Genomic DNA, 24,359 nt, shown 5'->3' with positions numbered 1-24,359 from the left:
TTCCTACCTGTAAAAAAATCATTGTGTGGAAAGAACTCTTCTGGCATATTTCTAGCTCTTTAATTCTAGGACCATAATTCCGTAATCTTTTTTTTATTTATATAAACAAAATGAATTTTTTTTAAATATGAAATTTATTGTCAAATTGGTTTCCATACAACACCCAGTGCTCATCCCAACAGGTGCCCTCCTCAATACCCATCACTCATCCTCCCCCTCCCTCCCTCCCCTTAACCTTCAGTTTGTTCTCAGTTTTTAAGAGTCTTTTATGTTTTGGCTCCCTCCCTAACATTTTTTTTTCCCTTCCCCTCCTCCATGGTCTTCTGTTAAGTTTCTCAGGATCCACACAAGAGTGAAAACATGTGGTATCTGTCTTTCTCTGTATGACTTATTTCACTTAGCATAACACTCTCCAGTTCCATCCACGTTGCTACAAAAGGCCGTATTTCATTCTTTCTCATTGCCACATAGTATTCCATTGCATATATAAACCACAATTTCTTTATCCATTCTCAAATCAATGTGATACATCACATTAATAAAAGAGCATAATTCTGTAATCTTAATCATCATTTCCCCAAACCTCATTTCTCCTTCCAGACTCTATTTGTCTTTTTTTTTTTTTGGTGGCCAGTTTAAGAACTTTAGGGCTATTATCTGACTTCTCTCACACCCCATAACTAATCTCCCATTTTCCTTTGGGTGGCTTCTCATAACTGGTTCTGCTTCTTTCTTTCCATTAATTTTCAATATTTATTGAAGACTTCCTGAGTGTTAGGGTTATGCCATCATCCTAATCCAAACTATAAATCTCAAGTTATTAGACTTGGATTAGTATTTACTGGTTTCCATTTCTCCTCTAGACTATTATACATACTACTATGGAATAACCTTCCCCAAACACTTTCTACCATGTAACACACCACATACAGAATAAAATGCATATGCTTCAGTCTGACATTCTGGACCTTCCACAATCTGGCATGCCTTAGCGACTGTACCTTCCACTAATTTTGATACATGAATTTGACATAATAGGCCAAATTGTTCTACTTGCCCCTCAAAATTGGAAATAGACACTCCTATTGCAAAGTCTGTTCAATTTCTTCCTCCCTGCCCTTTCACTGTAGCATAATCTGGGCTAGCAAAGAGGTTGTTTCCCTTACACTAACTCTAGTCTCTTAGTAACAGCAATCTAGAAAATGAAGGAAACGTTTTCTGAGAACAAAATTTGTGAGGAGAGGAGTATGTTGACCTGTGTACCAGGTATTTGCTATTCTTGATCTGAACTGTATTTGTCTGAGGAGGGAAGGTCCAAGATGATGATGTAGGAAAACCCAGAAACCACCTGCTCCACAGACATACTAAATCTACACCTATAGAGCAGTTCCTCTGAAAGAACTGACAACTGACTGAGCAGCTTTTGCACAACAGAAGAGAAACACACCACCTAGAAGACAGCAAGAGAGATGTAGACATGGCTACAAAGGAAGTCCCCACCCCCCTGATGCTGCTAACTTGCAGTGGGGAGGGATATATACTGGGAGACCATGAGAAGATTTGTCTGCCTTGGTACAGGGGGAAAAAAGCAACTTTTTAATAAAATATTAGAGGGGCTCCTGGGTGGCACAGTTGGTTAAGCCTCTGACTTTGGCTCGGGTCATGATCTTACTGTTCATGGGTTCGAGCCCCGTGTCAGGCTCTGTGCTGACAGCTCAGAGCCTCGAGCTTGCTTCAGATTCTGTGTCTCCCTCTCTTTCTCTCTCTTAGCCGCTGCCCCACTTGTGCTCTATCTCTCAAAAATAAATAAATAATGAATCAATCAATTAGAATATACAAAATCCAGCCCTAGAACTCTGTCAAAAAGTGGGGGAGCTGCTAGAAATCTTTGGGTCAGAAGGGTTGGCAAGCACCAGGGTTTACATTCCCTCACTACCTTGACATCACGAACAGGAGCAGGGCCTGGGTGGGTACCCAAGGCAGCTTACCACTTCAGTAAGCCCTGGGCTCCTAGTCCACACCAGCCCTACCCGTCCCATAAGGCAGATCAAATACGGAGCACATAAGACAACCCTGGTCAGCATTTACCATAGTTACAGCTGTCTCACCAAAGTGACAGAGGTGCTCAACACCCTAAAACTTTTCAGGCCTGCACTGCTTTGTCTCCAGGCAATTTTCCAGGGCATTCCCCACCCAGAAAAGCATGCTGAGACACCCTGGCCTGTGCCTGCCTTGACTCCAGCCACCCTGCCAGAGTACCCGTGCACAAATGTCCTGAGAAGTCTACCCACTTAAGCTTCACCTGTCCTGCCAAGGCACCCTCTGCACAAAGAACCCTGGGACTGTCCCAGCCTATGCCCACTTCAACTCTGACATCTCAGCAGGGTGGCCCCACCCTGCAGGGGAACTCATGCTAGCCACCACTCCAGCCAGCTGGCCAAAATTACCAGGTGCACACAGTCTACACAGGGGATGATTACACACATAGGACCATTCCTTCAAGTTTAGAAGTAGCTGTTCTACCTAATTCATAGAAACAAACTCAGAAAGTCAAGCAAAATGACAAAGAAGAATATGCTTCAAACAAAAGAATTCAGAAAAGGAACTAAATGAAATGAATATAAGCTATCTACCCAATAAAGACTCTAAAGTAATAGTCATAAAGATGCTCACCAGAGAAGAATGGATAGACTCAAAACATTAAGAGGAGACAGAAACTTAAAAAAAAAAAAAAAAATCAGAGTTGAATATGGTAATGGAGATGAAAGATACACAAGAGGGAATCAAGAGTGGATTAGAGGATGCATAAGAATGGACCAACAATCTAGAAGATAGGATAATGGAAAGCACTCAACCTGAACAGCAAAAAAAAAAAAAAATTTTAAATAGGGATATGGTAAGGAATATCTTGGACATCAAGTGAATAAGCATTCACATTCTAGGGGTTCCAGGAGGAGAAAAGGGAGAGGAGGAGGGAGAGGAGGACAGAAAATTTATTTGAAGAAATAATAGCCAAAAATGTCCCTAACATGGGGAAGGAAACAGACATCTAATTTCAAGAATCAGAGAGTTCCAAATAAGATGAACTCAAGGAGGTACACAAGACAATAATCAAAGTGTTAAAGATTAAAGACATAATTTTAAAAGCAGCACAAGGAGTTAGTTACATACAAGGGTTAAAGCTATTTGATGAGTTTTCAACAGAAACTTTATAAGCCAGAGAGAACTGGCATGATCTAGTCAAAGCACAGAAAGGGAAAAACTTCCAAGAATACTCTAACTGGCAAGGTTATCAGTCAGAATTGAAGGGGAGAGAGAGTTTTCCAAACAAAAGTTACAAGAAATGTTCAAGGGACTTCTTTATATGTAAAGAAAAAGGCCATAATTAGAAGAAAATTATGAAAAATTTCACCAGTAAAAGGAGATACAATAAAGGTAGAACAATCACTTATGTAGCTAGTATGAAGGTTAATAGACAAAAGTAGTAAAATCAATTATATCTAAAAATGTAGTGATGGGGCTCACAAAGTAAAAAGATATAAAATGTGACAACATACATAAAATGAGGGGGAGAAAAATGAACTACGTACAAAATGTGTTTGAACATAACTGACCAACTTATTATAGACTGCTATATACTTAAGATATATGAACCTCTTGGTAACTACAAACCAAAAATCTATGATGGATACACAAAAAATTAAGAGAAAGAAATCAAAACATAACACTAAAAAGCCCCCCATCACAATAAGAGCAAGAAGACAAAAACTACAAAACAATCAGAAAACAACAAAATAGCAGTAAGTACATACCTATCAATAATTACTATAAATGTGAATAGTCTAAATATTCCAATCAAAAGACAGAGTGACAGAATGGTTAAAAAAAAAAAAAAAAAGACTCATTGATATGTTCCTACAAGAGACTCATTTCAGACCTAAAACCACATATGGACTGAAAGTAACAGGATGGAAAAATACCCCATGCAAATGGAAGGAAAGAAAAAGGTGGGGCAATACTTATCTCAGACATAATAGACTTTAAGACTATAACAACAAACAGAAAAGAGCATACATAATGATGAAAGCATCAATCCAATAAGAGGATATAATAGTTGTAAATATCTATGCACCCAACATTGAAGCACCTAACTACATAAAGCAAAACTTAACAGACCTAAAGGAAAAAATGGACAGTAATATAATAGTGGCAGGGGACTTTAAACCCAACGTACATCAATGGATTGATCATTCAGACATAAAATCAACAGGGAAACAGTGGTTTTCAATGACACATCAGACTAGATGGACTTAACGGATGTATCTATATAGATATATAGATATAGGATATATAGATATAGATATAGAATATATATATATACATACATATATAGAACATATATCTATCTATACATATATCTATATCTATATCTATATCTATATCTATATCTATAACATTCTCCAAGATAGAGGATGTGTTAGGCCACAAAAACAAGTCTCAATAAATTCAAGAAAACTGAAATATCAAACATATTTTCCAACCACAAAGGAATGAAACTAAAAATCAATTACCAAAAAAAAAGAAAAAAAGAAAAAAACCAAACACACGGAAGCTAAACAACATGCTACTAAACAACAAATGAGTCAAATCAACTTTTTTATTATTTTTCTGATTTCTGAATAGTTATTTTTAATGTTACTATTGCAATAGTTTCAGGGTGCCACAAACCATACCCATATAAAATGGCAAACAACCCATAATATTGTGTGTGTTCTGACTGCACCCAGTGGTTTTTGCCATGTCTCTGTCCCTCTGCTTGGGCACCCCTATTCCCTGAGACACAACATTTAAATTAGGCCAATTAATAACTCAAGGTAGAAATGATCAAGCTTAGTGAGGAAGGCATGTCAAAGCTGAGACAGGCCAAAAGCTAAACTTTTTGTGCCAAACAGCCAAGTTGTGAAAGCAAAAAGTTCTTGAAGGAAATTAAAAGTGCTACTCCAGTAAGCACATGAATTATAAGAAAGTAAAAATTATAAGAAAGTGAAAGCCATATTGCTGATATGGAGAAAGTATTAATGGTCTAGATGGAAGATCAAACCAGCCACAACATTCCCTTAAGCCAAATCCAGGGAGAAAGTCCTTAACTCTTCAATTCTTTGAAGGCTGGGAGAGGTGAGGAAGCTGCAAAAGAAAAGTTTGAAGCAGCAGCAGTTGGTTCATGAGGTTGAAGGGGAAAAAAACCTTTCTCCATAACATAAAAGTGCAAGGTGAAGCAAGAAGTGCTGACGTAGAAGCTGCAGCAAGTTATCCAGAAGATCTAGCTAAGATAATTAATGAAGGTGGCTACACTAAACAATAGATTTTCAAGATTGACAAAACAGCCTTTATTGGAAGATGTTATCTAAGGAATTCCATAGCTAGAAAGAAGTCAGTCAATTTCTGACTTCAAAGCTTCATAGGACAGACAAAGTCTCTTGTTAAGGACTAAAATAGCTGGTGACTTTAAGCTGGAGCCAATTCTCATTCACCGTCATGAAAATTCTAGGGCCCTTGAGAATTATGCTAAACCTGGAAGAGGGGGCCATGATGCTGGAGCAGCATGGAACTTTTTTTTTGCCTTTCTTATTTCTGAAATGCAGCTAGATCAACACCAAACTATCTTGCACACCTGGAAAACTGATTTGAGGATTAACACAACAATCTGCACAACTTGAACCACAGAACTCAGCAGTTACATGGTGTGGAGAGATGAACTGGGGAGAGACAGAAGCCACGGAGGGTAAGGAGCTGTTTTTGCTTGTGGAGAGAGGACAGAGACAGGGGAGAATACAGGAAAAGCACTCCCCCCCAACCCCCAAAAGCAGATCGAGAGAAGGAGAAAGAGTGGACTGAACAAAAAAGAGAAAAAGGGACTGCAAGCCAAAAAAAAAAGGGGGGGTGGGGAGAAAGTAGAAAGAGGGCTTATATACCATTAAGTCTCTATAAACAGGGGAGAACAGAGTCTGAAACTCTGCAGCTCAATACCTGGCAGAGCTCTGGTGGGAAGGGCAAATCCCCAGGAGCAGAGAGCAAGGTCCGAGGGGTCCTCAGGGAACATGGGGAGAGGTGATTCCCCTGCTGGGAGGACATTTGGTAGAGGCTGTGTGGCCTCCCCACAGGCAAAGGTCCCAGCAGACCCTGGAGAGCAGCCACATTCACTGGTGTTGGAACAAGGACATTAAGGGTGAAACCTGGCACCAGGTGTGTGTTGTGATTTACCATAATCCCTGAAATGCTGCTGCTACATGATCACGCAAACTTTTTCTGGGGTGGGCTGGCACCCAGCTGCAGTCTCTGGGCATCTGCAGCAGTTACAGGTGCATGAACATTCCAGGGGGTGGGCTGGCACCCGGCCATTGCTCAGCGAGACCATCCCCCAGAGGGTTTGAGTGGGTCAAAGCCGCAGTCCCTCAGAAGTGAGGGGTTTGGAAACAGCCCCCTCTGAGATAAAACTCTGGAGGGAGGTGCCCCTGGTGGTTGACGGCTTTGTCATGGACTGTGTAGAAGTGGGGAGTGGACAGAAGCCAGAGACAAAGGAAGGGTGCATGATTGCCAGTCAGTGAAGAGCACAGAATTCTGATATTAGAGACTAGGTAGCTGGGTGACACCATTTTCACCCCTCCTGAGTAAGGGCATATATGCCTACACGTGTCACCCCAGTAAACTAAGCAGTGCCATCTAGTGGACAACAGAGCCATTACACCAAGCCCCGCCCAACTGGGCCAACCGCACTCTAGAGGAACACCACAAATCTCTCCACCTGCTTAGTTTACAGATTATAAAGTGCTTCATAGTTTGAATTCTAGGGGAAAATGGATGTAATTTCAATCGTATTTCATTCTGTTCGCTGGTCCCTCTATTCATTTTTTTTTCTTTTTATTTTCTTATTCTTGAATACAGAAAGAAAAGGTTTATTTTTATTATCCGTTTTTATAAAAAAGATTTTTCTTTAATTTTTTTCTATATTTTTACTTTTTTGTAAATTTCTGAAATTCTATTTTACTTTCATCATTTCACTTTATTCTATTTTATTGTATTCAGTTTTTTAATTTTCCTTTTCCTTTTTTTCTTTTTCTTTCCCTTTTTTTAATCTATTCTGTCACACTTCTTTCAACAACCAGACCTAAATATACCTAATATCTAGCATCCTTTATTTGATTTTTTGTGTGTGTTGTTTTTAAGTTTTTAAATTTTTTAATTTTTTAATTTTATTAATTCTTTTTCTTCCTTCAAAATGATGAAACAAAGGAATTCACCCCAAAAGAAAGAACAGGAAGAAATGACAGCCAGGGTCTTAATCAACACAGATACAAGCAAGATGTCTGAACCAGAATTTAGAATCACGACAAGAAGAATACTAACTGGGGTTGTAAAAAGCATAGAATTCCTTTCTGCAGAGATAAAAGAAGTAAAATCTAGTCAGGACGAAATAAAAAATGCTATAACTGAGCTGCAATCTTGAATGGTTCCCATGGCAGCAAGGATGGATGAAGCAGATCAGCGAATCAGCAATACAGAGGACAAACTTATGGAGAATAATGAAGCAGGAAAAAAAGAGGGAAACTGAGGCAAAAGAGCATGATATAAGAATTAGAGAACTCAGTGACTCATTAAAAAGGAATAACATCTGAATCTTAGGGGGTCCCAGAAGATGAAGAGAGAGAGAAAGGGGTAGAAGGGTTATGCGAGCAAATCATAGCAGAAAACTTTCCTAACTGGGGAAAGACTCTGTTCTTTCCAGGAAGCACAGAGAACTCCCATCAGATTCAACAGAAACCGACCATCAACAAGGCATATCATAGTCAAATTCACAAAATACTCAGGCAAGGAAAGAATCATGAAAGCAGCAAGGAAAAAAAAGTCCTTAACCTACAAGGGAAGACAGATCAGGTTTGCAGCAGACTTATCCACAGAAACTTGGCAGGCCAGAAAGGAGTGGCAGGATGTATTCATGTGCTGAATCGGAAAAATATGCAGCCAAGAATTCTTTATCCAGCAAGACTGTCATTCAAAATAGAAGAGATAAAAAGTTTCCCAGACAAACAAAAATTAAAGGAATTTGTGACAACTAAACAAGCCCTGCAAGAAAGTTTAAAGGGTACACTCTGAGGGGAGAAAAAAAAAAAAGGAAAAAAAAATTCCAAAAGCAACAAAGACTAAAAGGACCAAGAACACCACCAGAAACTCCAACTCTACAAGCAACATAATGGCAATAAATTCATATCTTTCAGTACTCACTCTAAATGTCAATGGACTCAATGCTCCAATCAAAAGACATAGGGTAACAGAATGGATAAGAAAACAAGATCCATCTATATGCTGTTTACAAGAGACCCATTTTAGACCTAAAGACACTTTCAGATTGAAAATAAGGGGATGGAGAACCATCTAACATGCTAATGGTCGCCAAAACAAAGCTGGAGTAGCCATACTCAGACAATCTAGATTTTAAAATAAAGACTGTAACAGATGAAGAAGGGCATTATATCATAATTAATGGGTCTTCCCACCAAGAGCTAACAATTGTAAACATTTATGCTCCAAACGTGGAAGAACCCAAATATATAAATCAATTAATCACAAACATACAGAAACTCATTGATAATAATACCATAATAGTAGGGGACTTCAACACCCCCACTTACAGCAATGGACAGATCACATAAATAGAAAATAATCAAGGAAATAATGACTTTGAATGACACACTGGACTGGATGGACTTACCAGATATATTCAAAACATTTCATCCTAAAGCAATGGAATACAATAAACATTCTACTCGAGTGCACATGGAACATTCTCCAGAATAGATCACATACCAGGACACAAATCAGCCCTCAACAAGTACAAAAAGATCGAGATCATACTGTGCATATTTCAGACCACAACACTATGAAACTTGAAATCAACCACAAGAAAAAATTTGCAAAGGTAACAAATACTTGGAGACTAAAGAACATCCTACTAAACAATAAGTGGGCTAAACAAGAAGTTAAAAAGAGGAAATTAAAAAGTACATGGAAGCCAATGAAAATAACACCACAGTCCAAAACCTCTGGGATGCAGCAAAGGCGGTCATAAGAGGGAAGTACATAGCAATCCAAGCCTTCCTAAAAAAGGATGAAAGGTCTCAGATACACAACCTAACTTTACACCTTAAAGAGCTGGAAAAAGAACAGCAAATAAAACCCAGGGGTCACCTAAGTGGCTCAGTCGATTAAGCTCCCAACTTCGCTCCGGTCATGATCTCGCAGTTCATGGGTTTGAGCCCTGCATCAGTCTCTGGGCTGGCAGCTGGGAGCCTGGAGCCTGCTTCAGATTCTGTGTTTCCCTTTCTCTTCCCCTCACCCACCCTCCCTCCCTCTCTCTTTCTCTCTCTCTCTCAAAAATAAACAAATATTTAAAAATTAAAAAAAAAACCAGAAGACAGGAAATAAAGATTAGAGCAGAAATCAATGCTATTGAAATCAAAAAAACAGAACAGATCAATAAAACCAGGAGCTGGTTCTTTGAAAGAATTAACAAAATTGATAAATCCTTAGTCAGTTTGAACAAAAAGAAAAAGGAAAGCCCCAAATAAATAAAATCAAGAATGAAAGAGAGATCACAACCAACACTGCAGAAATAAGAGAATTTGCAGAAATTAATGAGAATATTATGAGCAATTATACACCAATAAAATAGACAATCTGGAAGAAATCGTCAAATTCCAAGAAACATATAAACTATTAAAACTAAAACAGGAAGAAATAGAAAATTTGAACAGACCCATAACCAGTAAGGAAATCAAATTAGGAATCAAAAATCTCCCAAAAAACAAGAGTCCAGTGCTGGATAGCTTTCCAGGGAAATTCTACCAAACATTTAAAGAAGAGTTAACACCTACTCTTTTGAAGCTATTCCAAAAAATAGAAATGGAAGGAAAACTTCCAAACTCATTCTATGAAGCCAGCATTACCTTGATTCCAAAACCAAAGATCCCTCTAAAAAGGAAAACTACAGGTCAGTTTCCCTGATGAACATGGATGCAAAAATCCTCAACAAGATACTAACCAAACGGATCCAACAATACATTAAAAGAACTATTCACCATAACCAAGTGGGATTTAGACCTGGAATGCACAGCGGGTTCAATATCCTCAAAACAATCAATGTGATACATCACATCAATAAAAGAAAGGACAAGAACCACATGATCCTCTCAATAGATGCAGAGAAAGCATTTGACAAAACATAGCATCCTTTCTTGATAAAAACCCTGAAGACTGTAGAAATAGAAGGATCGTACCTCAAGATCATAAAAGCCATATATGAAAGACCCACTGCTAATATCATCCTCAATGGACAAAAAAAAACTGAGAGCTTTCCCCCTAAAGTCAAGAACACGACAGGGATGTCCACTCTTACCACTGTTATTCAACATAGTATTGGAAGTCCCAGCCTCAGCAATCAGACAACACAAAGGAATAAAAGGCATCCAAATTGGCCAGGAGGAATTCAAACTTTCACTCTTCGTGTCTGACATACTGTACGTGGAAAACCCAAAAGACTCCACCAAAAAACTGCTAGAACTGATCCATGAATTCAGCCAAGTCACAGGATATAAAATCAATGCACATAAATTAGTTGATTTCTATACACCAATAATGAACCAACAGAAAGAGAAATCAAGGAATCGATCCCATTTACAATTGCACAAAAGCTATAAAATATGTAGGAATAACTAAGTGAAGAGGTGAGTTGCAGCGCTAGTCGCCGACAGGTGAAGCTTTTTTGTCACTTGCAAAGGTTCACCGGGTCATGGTGCCAGCCTGACTGAGAAAAGGATGCTCTGGGGAGATGAATGAGGAACCACCTCCTCCTGCTGTTCAAGTATAGGGGCCTGGTCCACAAAGGGAAGAAAAACAAAAGACGAAAATGGCTAAATTCGTGATCCGCCTGGCCACCGCCACGGACTGCAGTGACATCCTGCAGCTGATCAAGGAACTGGCCAAATACGAATATGTGGAAGAGCAAGTAATATGAACTGAAAAAGATCTATTAGAGGATGGTTTCGGAGAGCACCCTTTCTACCACTGCCTGGTTGCAGAAGTGCCCAAGGAGCACTGGTCTCCGGAAGGACACAGTGTTGTTGGTTTCACCATGTACTACTTTACCTATGACCCGTGGATTGGCAAACTGTTGTATCTTGAGGACTTCTTCGGAATGAGTGATTATAGAGGCTTTGGCATAGGATCAGAAATTCTGAAGAACCTAAGCCAGGTTGCCATGAAATGTCGCTGCAGCAGCATGCACTTCTTGGTAGCTGAATGGAATGAACCATCGATCAACTTCTATAAGAAAAGAGGTGCTTCTGATCTGTCCAGTGAAGAGGGATGGAAACTCTTCAAGATCAACAAGGAATATTTTTGACTAAAGATGGCAGCAGAGGAGTGAGGAGTGCTGGTGCAGAAAATGACAGCTTCCATTCTATTTTAGATTAAATTCTCAACTGATCTTGCTTTCTATCCTGTTTGTAGTTGAATAGAATGAACACCCATTCCAAAGCTTTATTATCAGTGGTGTTGTTGCATGTTTGAAATGTGGTCTGTTTAAGATGGCAGTCTTGTATGCAGTTTGGAGTCAGATTTCTCCTTGAACATCTTTTGATAATAGCAAGGTGGTATAATCTTAATGTATAGGAAAAAAACTTTATTCTTGTGAGTCATTTAAATATGTACAATGTACACGCTGGTACTTAGAGTTTCTGTTTTGATTCTTTTTTAATAAACTACCCTTTGTTTAAAAAAAAAGAGAGGTGAGGGGCACCTGGGTGGCTCAGTCGGTTGAGCGCCGACTTCAGCTCAGGTCACGATCTCGCGGTCCGTGAGTTCGAGCCCCACATCGGGCCCCTGTGCTGACAGCTCAGAGCCCGGAGCCTGTTTCAGATTCTGTGTCTCCCTCTCTCTGACCCTCCCCCATTCATGCTCTGTCTCTCTCTGTCTCAAAAATGAATAAAAACGTTAAAAAAAAATTTTTTTTAAATAAAAAAAAAAGAGGTGAAAAATCTATACATTGAAAACTACAGAAAGCTTATAAAAGAAATTGAAGGCACAAAAAAAAATGGCAAAATATTCCAAGCTTATGGATTGGAAGAACAAATTTTGTTAAAATGTCGATAGTACCCAAAGAAATCTACATATTCAATGCAATTCCTATCAAAATAACACCAGCATTCTTCACAGAGCTAGAACAAACAATCCTAAAATTTATATGGAACCAGAAAAGACCCTGAATAACCAAACTAATCCTGAAAAAGATAACTAAAGCTGGAGGCATCACAATCCTGGACTTCAAGCTGTATTACAAAGCTGTAATCATCAAGACAGTATGGTACTGGCACAAAAACAGACACATAGATCAGTAGAATAGAGAACCCAGAAATGGACCCACAAACACATGGCCAACTAATCTTTGACAAAGCAGGAAAGAATATCCAGTGGAATAAAGACAGTCTCTCCAGCAACTGGTGCTGGGAAAACTGGACAGCAACATGCAGAAAAATGAACCTGGACCATTTTTTACACCATACACAAAAGAAACTCAAAATGGATGAAAGACCTAAACATAAGACAGGAAGTCATCAAAATCCTAGAGGCGAAAGCAGGCAAAAACCTCTTTGACCTTGGCCGCAGCAACTCCTTATTCAACACGTCTCCAGAGGCAAGGAAACAAAAGCAAAAATGAACTACTGGGACCTCCTCAAAATAAAAATCTTCTACACAGCGAAAGAAACAATCAGCAAAACTAAAAGGCAACCAACGGAATGGGAGAAGATATTTGCAAATGACATATCAGATAAAGGGTTAGTATCTAAAATGTATAAAGAACTTACCAAACTCAAGACCAAACAACAAATAATCCAGTAAAGAAATGGGTAAAAGACGTGAATAGACACTCCTGCAAAGAAGACATGCAGATGGCTAACAGACACATGAAAAAATGCTAAACATCACTCATCATCAGGGAAATACAAATTAAAACCACAATGAGATATCACCTCACACCAGTCAGAATGGCTAAAATTAACAACTCAGGCAACAACAGATGTTGGAGAGGATGCAGAGAAAGAGGATCTCTTTTGCACTGCTGGTGGGAGTGCAGACTGGTACAGCAACTCTGGAAAACAGTATGGAGGTTCCTCAAAAAATTAGAAATAGAACTACCCTATGACCCAGCAATTGCACTACTAGGTATTTATCCAAGGGATACAGGTATGCTGTTTCAAAGGGCCACATGCACCCCAGTGTTTATAGCAGCTCTATCAACAATAGCCAAAGTATAGAAAGGGTCCAAATGTCCATCAACAGATGTATGGATAAAGAAGATGTGGCATATATATATATATATATATATATATATATATATATATATATAATGAAGTATTACTAAACAAAAAGAATGAAATCTTGCCATTTGCAATTATGTGGATGGAACTAGAAGATTATGCTAAATGAAATAAATCAGTCAGAGAAAGACAAATATCATAAGACTTCACTCATATGAGGACTTTAAGATACAAAACAGATGAACATAAGGAAAGGGAAGTAAAAATAATATAAAAACAAGGAGAGGGACAAAACATAAGAGACTCTTAAATACAGAGAACAAACTGAGGGTTGCTGGAGGGGTTGTGGGTGGAGGGATGGGCTAAATGGGGCAGGGGCATTAGGAAGGACATTTGTTGTGATGAGCCTTAGGTGTTTATACATAGGAGATGAATCACTGGCATCTACTCTTGAAATCATTATAACACTATATGCTACCTAACTTGGACATAAATTAAAAAATAAATAAATTTTAAAAATTATGCTATATCCACTCTGTGCTCTATAAATGGAACAACAAAGTCTGGATGAAGGCACACCTGTTACAATATGGCTTAGTGAATGTTTTAAGCCTACTGTTGAGACCTACTGAAGAAAGTTTCTATTCAAAATATGACTGCTCATTGACAATGTACCTGGTCACTTAAGAGCTTGATGGAGATGGACAATGAAATAAATTTTGTTTTCATGCCTGCTAACACAGCATCCATTCTGCAGTCAATGGATCAAGGAGTCATTCCAAATTTCAAACCTTATTATTTAAGAGACATATTTAGTAGGACTATAGCTGCCATAGACAATGATTCTGCTGAAGGATCTGGGAAAAGCTAATTGAAAACCTTCTGGGAAGGATTCACCATTCTAGATGCCATTAAGAACATTCGTGATTCATGGGAAAAAAACAAAATATCAACATTAACAGGAGTTTGGAACAGGAGGGTTGATACCCACCCTCACTGAAGACTTTGAGGGGTGTAAGACTTTAGTGGAGGAAGTAACTACAGATGTGGTGGAAACATTAGGAGAACTAGAATTAGAAGTACAGCCTAAAGATGTGATTGAATGGCTGCAATCTCATGTAAAACTTTCACAGTGGAGGAGTTGCTTCTTGTGGATGAGAAAGTGGTTTGAGATGGAATCTATTCCTGGTGAAGATCCTGTGAATATTGTTGAAATGACAACAAAAGGTTTATAATATTACATAAATTTAGTCAATAAAGCAGGAGCAGAGTTTGAGAGAATTGATTCCAATTTTGGAAGTAGTTCTATTGTGGATAAAATGCTAGTAAACCACATTGCATGCTACGGAGGAATTGTTCATCAAAGGAGGAGCTGATCAGTGCAGCAAACTTCACTGCGGTCTTATTTTAAGAAATTGCCACAGCCACCCCAAACTTCAGCAACCAACACCCTGATCAGTCACAGCCATCAACATCGAGGCCAGACTCTCCCCCAGCAAAAATATTACAACTTGGTGAAAAGCTCAGATGGTGGTTTGCATTTATAGCAATAAAGTATTTTTTAATTAGGGTATTTACATTATTTTTCAAACATACTATTGCACACTTAATAATTGACTACAGTATAGTTTAAACATAACTTATATGCACTAGAAGGCAAAAAAAAATTCATTTAACTTGCTTTATTGCAGAGAGAGAGAGTGTATGTGTGTTTAAATACTCTTGGTTATCTTGTTATGAGGCCAGGTTTGAGATCACTGATCCAGGGCCACATTATCTTTTGTTACCTATATATTGCCTGTAAATATGCCTTTTGCTCTTTTAGCAAAAAGCTAAAAGATCTGCTCTAATCATGCTCACTATGGCAGTGGGGAAGCCTTTTGCCATAGCTCTGTCAAGTTCTATAGAGTTAGTCCTTTGAGACTTACTGGACCTCAGTTTGCAAGTAATTCAGAGCCTATGAAGCAAGTGACTTCCCCAAACTACCTCTACTCTTAGACAAGAGGGATTTCTGTCCTGCACTGATGAAAGCAGGGCCTGGATGGCTAAGCACTTTCTGATTCTTGCCAATCCAGTTGCCTATTTAATATCTCTAACCTTGCTGCAAGGCAAGTAGGTCGGGCAGTCTCAATGTTGTATTGTGCTATGAATAGAAAACAGATTTAGCACTTTAAAATTCTGTAAAACTTCTCTGATTAAGAACCTCAAAAGTTCCAGAAAATATTTTTAGGATATATGTGCTGAAATTCTTTCCTACTCAATAAAGCTGAGATTCTATTAGTCATACCTTCATGAATACATTTTGATAGAGAAAATGAGTTTCCAAAAAGTAGCAAATGAATTTTTACCTGTGATCCCTTAATTTCACGATGGAAAGAGTCTGTGGCTTCTTTGACTAAAGCAGTTAATGCATAATATTCAGGTGAAAAACAATTAGCTTCTTGCTCTATGTCTATATTCATTCCGTCCATATATTGTGCTTTGGCCAACTTAACTTTTTGAGCTATCCAGGATGCTCTGAAAGTAGGATCAATTATATCTTTTAAGGGTATATCTCCTATGGAAGAAATATACATCTTTTGTGCATATGTGCTTTTCATAGTTTAATGAAATTTATTTCACATCTTAAAACATCTCATTATCTTGGAATACTAAGCCCCCAATTTAAGTTTGCCAAATAGAGAAATAATATACCAAAATAGAAAGTCATTACTCAATCTCCAAAATAACCATTATGAATAACTAGTAAAATCATTCTCAAATTAGAAGTAGAAATTGTAGACTGACTAGCTAAAAGTCATCAGGCTAATTAGGATTCACATTTTGCTCAAAATCAGAGTGGTTTATTTAATTCTTTAAAAAATAACTATCTGTGAAATGAATTAAACAGTATCTGAGATTAATTTTAGGATGATAAAGCACATACCAGATAAACACGAAAAGGGAATTTTTTGGAAAGTCAGGATGACAAGAAATGCAAGTAAACTTACTGATTGGCTGGACACATCTAGTGAAAAACTGTTACCCACCTTTTAGCACTACTCTGGCTCCGTGTGAATGAGCATAGCACATAAGTTCTGGATCATATTTTCCAAAAATTACCACAGTTGTAATCTGTGACCAGTCATAAAATTTCCAAGTTTTATATCCAACATCAAACACAAAGACCTGCCAAAACAACAAAGATAAGCATCATTGCTTAAATCAAAGAGAATACAATGCTGACCACCCAAAATAACATTAAACATTGATCATATACCAGGCACTGAGAGTACAACAGTGAACAAGACATAGGTGTCCCAGTATCATTGGTGGCAGGGGAAATCAACCAGGCCTCGAAAGTCGGGCTAGAGAGAAATGTGGAAAGAGCCAAGGCCTAGAGGCAGAGAAAGCATGGTGATTCTGCAACTCAGTATTGAGTATAGCTGACACCTAGGATTTGGAAGGAGACAGCAGTAAAGAACCAAAGAGATCTAGGCAGGGTTAACTCATGAAAGGCCTTATAAGCCCTCTTGAGAAATTAGCATATTATCCTGAGAGAAAGGGTTTTAAAAGAATGTATACATGTTAAGTATGCATTTACATATGCATTTTAGAAAAATTCCTTAAGCTGAAATGGGAAGAGAGGCTAAAACTGGAAGCAGCACTGCTGACAGGAAAGCTGTTGGAAGAATCCAGGCAAAAGATGAAGGTGACCTCAGTTAAAATTGTGGAGCAGCAGAGATAAGCCAGATAAATGAACAGATCTGGAAGATCCTAAGGGCAAAATTAACATAATTCTGTGATGATTGAATGAGTAAAGTAAAAGAAAGGAGGTTGATTCATATTGAAGTTTCTGGATGCAGCAGCTGGAGCCACTGCCTCTATGCAAACGCCCCAGATAACTGCATTTACTACGAATGGTTTTTGGTGAAACAAACTTCTTAAGAAGTCCTCAAGTTAAGTTCTAAGGTGGTGGATGTTATGCTTCACCAGTATTTTCCCTTCACAGATAATTCTAGAAGCACAGAAGTCTCACTGATAATTTTATTCCAAATAAAGTTTTAATTCACTGATTTAGCAAATATTTATTGAATTCCAATAAGGTATGGGGAATGCACCTCGCTAGACATTAGTGACAGAAGTTAAAGAAACCAGGTCCTTTAGCTGTTCAGTTACAATAGTGTCAAGGGCTGCATGGAAATGCAAGAGGCCATGACACCATATGAAGGGGGCCTGCTACCCTGGTAGGGCAGGGTAGAGCTACACACTTTGGGGGAAAACTGAAATCTGGGTAATGATCTGGACACGATGGAAGGTTACCTATGAACAAAAAAAAGAGCGTTCTCAGGAGAGAACCAAAAGATCAATGTGGCAAGATCAAGTAGGGCTTTGTAGATACTCAGAATTTTGTATTTTACCCTGAGATGTAATGGGAAGCCATTAGAGTGTTTAAGCAGGGGAGGGACATAAAATTTGCATTAATAAATGAGAAAGAGGGACAGATCAAAAATCACTGGGCCACTATGAGGAGAATGGAAGGGGGAGGGGAGATATAATAGTTAAAACAGACATTTCTTAATTTTCTCAATTTAAAAAAATTATTTCATTTTTATTCATTTCTGTTTTCAGAATTATTTCATTTCTGTTATTTCATTCTGTTATTTCATTTCATTATTTCATTTCTGTTTTCAGAATTAACTATGTATAATCCATTTTTCTCCTAGGTAACTTCCCACTAAAATAAAAATTACAGAATGTGAAATTGGAATGGCCATTATATTTTGGAGTTTTTAGATGCATATTTACATCACAAACCTTATCCCCTATTTTAATTCCAATAATTAAGATTGAATTTGTTTTTAAAAATACTGAAAGCTTGTGACATAATACAAATCCTAAAAATATAGCTGGATGAATCAACTGAAAGTATAAGGGAAAAAAGAGCAATGTAGTCTGTGTTTGAAGAATATAGGTCAGTAAAGAAAAAAACCATGAACTTACAAATGAACAAAATTTTTCTTCTTTGCATAATTGATTTTCCAAATGCCCACATACACTGCCCAATCCATGAAGAGGTACTGGGTGCTACAGGAAGTCTTTCAGTTGTTAGGTTTCCACACTGAGTAGGTTCTTTATAAACACTTGACCACCTTTACTTACCTTAAGCAATGTACATATGCCTTTTTACTGGCATTTAAATGCCTTGCCTCAAAATCTGTTAGATTAAGAACTGGAAATTGTCCCTATCTTTACAATAGAATTGCTCTTTACACTGTTAGCCATAAAGATAAAAACTACCAGTTATTTTACCAGCAAAAAACTGCGTTTAGCTGGGACAAGCAAGCTATGGCAACAGCACTGGTAAATCTGCAGAACAAAGGAGAAGAATGCTCTTTTATAGAGGAAAGGAGGAAAGTGAGAAGGCTATTATAAACACAAAGTCAATCAGAATATACTGGAAGCTTGAAGATGGTGGCGTTTGGTTGGCTGAGTTATGACAGTCTAATTGCTTGGGCATTAATGGGGCAGGAGGAAATCCTTCTTGCTAAGATACTAAAGTAGTATCCATGTGCAGGGTACCTCTGCTCTTCCCCATTGGGTCTTCAATGGATGACAGGTAGGACATCAGAGTTCCCTCTGCCAGTCTCCCAACTCCAGTCTAAATGAGGTTTCTTTTTATTAATTTTCACACTTCCCACTTTTGATCAAGATCCTTTTTTGGAAGCATCACTGATCAAGAGGCAAGTTTTCCACATTTAGTGATTTTGTCCCTAATACCTGGAAGGATCTTCCCTGATTGTCACATCCTGTTTTAGAGGGAAAGTACTGCTATAGTTGGAAAGCACTTCAGGCCACATTTGAGTAACAAGAAAGATTAGGAGAGAGAAACTCAGGTATTCCCACCTAAAGTCTGTATCCATTCAAGGTCCTTACTACTGGAAATAATCTCGAAGAGTTGAGCCAGCATCACATTACTGGATACGACATTTTTTTTTTAAGTCCAACAGGCCACAAAGTATGAAATTTAATTATACAAAGAGGAAGTAGCATAACAACTCCAAATTGTATAATGATTCTAAACCAGGACACTAGGTCTAGAAGTAGCCACAGAAATATTTACTGACACTTATTCCAATTTAGGGGAGAAAGGTTCCTCCTATGTAGGCAGAGGTGGAGTCATGTACGCCTCCTGGAAGGCTCCACTTAAAGAAACCATGAAAACAGGAGCACCTAGGTGGCTGAGTTAAGCGTCTGACTTTGGCTCAGGTCATGATCTCACAGTTTGGGGTTCAAGTTTCACATTGGGCTCTGCACTGACAGTGGGGAGCCCACTTTGGGTCCTCTGTTTCCCTCTCTCTCTGCCCCTTCCCCCTCAAAAATAAACTTTTTTAAAAACTAAAAAAAAAAGAAACCATGAAAACAGAATCATAAATACTGCAAGCCCACAGTAAAGGAATTAACTGAGGCATCTTGAGAAGTTACAGTGTAGGTGTAAACTTGAAGCAAGGGCTGACGAATTTTTTGTAAAACAGCACAACTTGAAAGATGTTTTAAAACAGTATTCTTATCTCAAAAGACTGTTTGGAACCAAATATGTTACTGAAAATACAGGTTGGGGGCGCCTGGGTGGCTTAGTCTGTTAAGCATCCAACTTGATTTTGTTTCAGGTCATGATCTCATGGTTCATGAGCTTGAGCCCAGCATCAGGCTCTGTTTCAGATTCTCTTTCCCCCCTCTCTCTGCCCCTCCCTTGCTTATGCTCTCTCCCTCAAGATAAATAAATAAGCTAAGGAAGAAAGAAAGAAGGAAAGAAGGAAAGAAGGAAAGAAAGGAAAGAAAGGAAAGAAAGGAAAGAAAGAAAGGAAAGAAAGAAAGGAAGGAAGGAAGGAAGGAAGGAAGGAAGGAAGGAAGGAAGGAAAGAAAGAAAGAAAGAAAGAAAGAAAGAAAGAAAGAAAGAAAGAAAGAAAGAAAGAAAGAAAGAACGAAAGAAAGAAAAGAATCTGTAAGGCTGCAAACTCAGAAACCATGAATCTGGATAAGAATCCAATGTCAGTTAACAGTTCAGATGAAATTGTAAATTCTGAACTTCCTACCTTTCAAAAATAAAGTGAAAAAGTAGCTTGTCCCAGGAGCATGATAAGGCTCTTTCCAAAAAGCTATAATCAAAAGAAGAGGGTTCCCCCTTCCACAAGGGCTTGGGAAATACAGATGAGGTATTGTCTTCCCACAAAAAAGACAGAAGACACAACGGTGAGAAAAAAGTATACAGGCCTGGTCCAGACATCTTGGGAAAGCTGTCTTGTCAGATGCCATCTGCTTTAATTCCAGGAAATCTTAACTTTCACGTCATTAGATGTATGCGGGTCCGGTCATGGTTTGGTGCTTTCTTTAGATATGTCATGTGAATCTATTCCCTGGAGTTTTGTGGCATAAGACTTGGTTTGCAGTTCCTGATAAGGAAGGGCCTTTCCAATGAGGTAGAAGACTCTCTATGGAGGTGGGCTTTTTTTGTTTTTTTCCCAACAAAATCTCCAGGTTGCAAGATGTGATGATGTTTCAGGTCACCTTCCCCTGAGGGTGCATGGTAAAAAGATTGCTCTACCTAAGTATGGTTATTTTTGAACCCGGAAGATGACCTAAAGACTGGAAGAACAGACTCCACAACCAAATGTAAAGAAGAGGCCACATCAAGGAGGTTAGGAAGCACTGATGTGGTCAGGAGCCAAACTGACCCACAGGACTGTCCATGAGAGGGAGGGATGCCGCAGGTCTGGGTATCAGGGTGGGGAGTAGACCCCACAACAGGCACAAAGGACCCACACTGGGAAGACAAATGCCCACAAACATTTGGCTTTGAAAATGGGAGGGTTGAATTTCCGGAGTTCTTACAATCAAAGAGGCTTAACACTTTGAACTTAAAAAATCAGCTGGCTTGGCTCTGAGAGAGCCAGAGGGCAATAGGAAACTGTCCCTTAAAGAGACAGCACAACAAACAGCCCCACTGAGATCCAGCATAGAGCAGCAACTTGAAAAATTCCAGGGGTATACAGGAAGGAGATTTATTTAATAAACTCAAGAGTGTGTGCTGGAAGGGCAGAGATCTTTGGGAGACTTCAATAACAAAAGAGCCGGCCTGCACCATTTCCCTCCCCCTGCCTAGATACACAGACACTGGCAGAAAACAATGCAGCAGGAACACTCTCCACCTAGCTTGCTAAAAGCATGCCCCACCCCCACGTGTCTCTGTAGATCTGTCTCCTCCAAATTGGCTGGCCTCAGAAGTTTTCCTGGATGGCTGCAGATCCTCTCCCACTCTGGATCAGCACAGGTCTTGCTGGCACAACACACCCCTGCCCCCACATTCTCCTGTAGACCAGACCCCCCAGTACATACAGCCTTACTCAGAGCCCATCCAAAGTAGTGCCACAAACCTGGCAGTGTGCAAGCACCCCCCACAGAGGCCAGCACCACTCCAAAGTGACTCCTGCCCTGGGGAGAGAGGAACATAACTTCACAGACCAGCACAACCACGGCCCAGCAGTGGGCTAGGGACAGACATCTGGTTGCCCCACCCACCAAAGAAAACTTCTCAAGGGACAACACAGGGCAAGTACCCTGTAGTTCCATGCTACTGCATCCCTGACAAATACCTGGTCAAACTCAACTCAAGCCAAAGGCAGCCCCAGTCTGGCACACTAACAACACAGGGACTAAGTCCTTCCCACAACAGGCAAAAAAGAGCCATTGCAGATGACTGAACTGAAGGCAAACATGGCTCAGCCACAATAGTAGGGTGCATGCAACACACATAGGAGAGAAGTGCCAGGTTCTGGAGAACAAAGGATGTTGCACTGCAGGGCACTACAGAACCTCTTATTCATAAGTCCACTACTTCCAAGAGCAAGAGACATAGCTGAATTTCCTAACACATAGAAACAGACACAAAGAGTTAGTCAAAATGAAGACAGAGAAGAATGTGTCCCAAATGAAAGAACAGGACAAAACCACAAGAGAGCTAACTGAAACAGAGATAAGTAACATGCCTGATAGAGAATTTAAAGTAATAGTCATAAAGATATTCATTGGACTTGGGAAACAAGTGGAGGGACCTTCATGAGACCCTCAACAAAGGGACAGAAAACATAAAAAGGAACCAATCAGACATGAAGAACTCAATAACAGAAATTAAAAAGCACACTGGAGGGAATAAATAGTAAACCAGAGGAAACAGAAGACTGGATCAGCAACCTGGAGGACAGAGTAATGGAAAGCATTCAAGCTGACCAGGAGAAGAAAGAAAGGAAGGAAGGAAGGAAGGAAGGAAGGAAGGAAGGAAGGAAGGAAGGAAGGAAGGAAGGAAGATTAAGGAAAATCAACAATATCATCAAGCATAATAACATTCACATTATAGGGATCCCAGGAGGAACAGAAAATGTATTTGAAGAAGTACTAGCTGAAAACTTCCTGAATCTGGGGAAAGAAACAGATATCCAAATACAGGAGGCACAGAGGGTCCCCCAAAAAACCAACCCAGGGAGGTCCACATCAAGACACCTAGTAATTAAAATGGCAAGAAGTAATGATCAGAGAATTTTTAAAACAGCAAGAGAAAACAGTTACATACACGAGAAATCCCATAAGGTTATCAGCTAATTTTTCAGCAGAAACTTTGCAGGCTGGCCAGAGGGAGTGGCATGATACATTCAAAGTGACGAAAGAGACAAATCTGCAACCAAGAATATCCTATCAAACAAGCCTATTATTTAGAATAGAAGGAGAGTTTCCCAAACAAAGGTTAAAGTTAAAGGAATTCATCACCACTAACCCAGCACCACAGGAAATGTTCAAGGGAACTCTGAGTGGAAAGGAAAGACCATAGGGAAGAGCAAGGAAAGCAGGAAGCCATGCACCCCAATGTTTATAGCAGAACTATCAACATAGCCAAATTATGGAAAGAGCCCAAATGCCCATTGACTGACGAATGGATAAAGAAAATGTAGTATATAAATACAACGGAATATCACTCAGTGATCAAAAGAATGAAATCTTGCTTGCCATTTGCAACAACATGGATGGAACTAGAGTGTATTATGCTAAGCAAAATAAGTCAGTCATAAAAAGATAAATGTCATATGTTTTTACTCATGTGGAATTTAAGACACAAAACAGATGAACACAGGGAAAGGGAAGGAAAAATAAGATAAAAATAGAAAGGGAGGCAAACCATAGGAGACTCTTAAATACAGAGAACAAACAGGGTTGCTGGAGGGGGATGGGCTAAATGGGTAATGGGCATTAAGGAGGACACTTGTTGGGATAAGCACTGGGTGTCATACTTAAATGATGACTCACTAAATTCTACTCCTGAAACTATTATTACACTATTATTCACTAACTTAGATTTAAATAAAATTTAAAAATTAAAAAAAAAAATTAAAGGCAGGAAGCACAAAAGCAGTGAAATTAAGTGTATCTATAAAAATCAGTCAAGGGATTCACAAACTAACAGGATGTAAAGTATGACACCATATACCTAAAACATGGAGGTGAGAGGAGTAAAAATTTAGTGCTTTCAGAATGGATTCAAACTTCAGTGACTATCCACTTAAAATAGACTGCTATATGCCTAAAAATGTTATAAATAAACTTAATGGTAACCAGATCAACCAAATAAAAAACCAGAAATATACAAAAAATAAAGAGAAAGGAATCCAAGTATATCATTAAAGAAAACCAGAAAACTGGGGGAAGACAGTAAAAGAAAAAAGGAACAGAGAAAAACTACATAGGAACAGGGTAAAACAAGTAACAAAATGGCATTAAGGACATACCTATCAATAATTGCATTGAATGTAAATGGACTTAAGCCTCCAATCAAAAGATATAGGGTGACAGAGACACATTTTAGACCTAAAGACATGCAGATTGAAAGTGAAGGGACTGAAAAGCATTTATCATGAAAATGGAAGAAAAAAGAAAGCTGACGTAACAATACTTATATCAGAC

General features: G+C 38.8%; 1 protein-coding gene and 1 pseudogene across 6 annotated transcripts in view; one reads left to right on the top strand and one right to left on the bottom strand.

Moving 5' to 3' along the window:
* Window positions 1-24,359, bottom strand: part of CTBS (chitobiase) — a 70,262-nt gene that overhangs the window by 7,043 nt on the left and 38,860 nt on the right. For all 6 annotated transcript variants that reach the window (XM_058716791.1, XM_058716792.1, XM_058716794.1 and 3 more), the window contains 2 exons: window positions 16,400-16,538; window positions 15,719-15,927 (listed from right to left, as the gene is read on the bottom strand). In XM_058716791.1, the coding sequence (XP_058572774.1) occupies window positions 15,719-15,927; window positions 16,400-16,442 (252 nt within the window). In that variant the 5' untranslated portion in view covers window positions 16,443-16,538. The remainder of the gene's footprint in view (window positions 1-15,718; window positions 15,928-16,399; window positions 16,539-24,359) is intronic.
* LOC131504471 (diamine acetyltransferase 1-like) lies at window positions 10,833-11,672 on the top strand (annotated as a pseudogene).

This window comes from Neofelis nebulosa, chromosome 2 (genome assembly GCF_028018385.1).
Source record: "Neofelis nebulosa isolate mNeoNeb1 chromosome 2, mNeoNeb1.pri, whole genome shotgun sequence".
Classification (NCBI taxonomy): Eukaryota; Metazoa; Chordata; class Mammalia; order Carnivora; family Felidae; genus Neofelis; species Neofelis nebulosa.
Note: the sequence above shows the minus strand (reverse complement) of the source record. Positions and strands in the feature narration are given on the sequence as shown.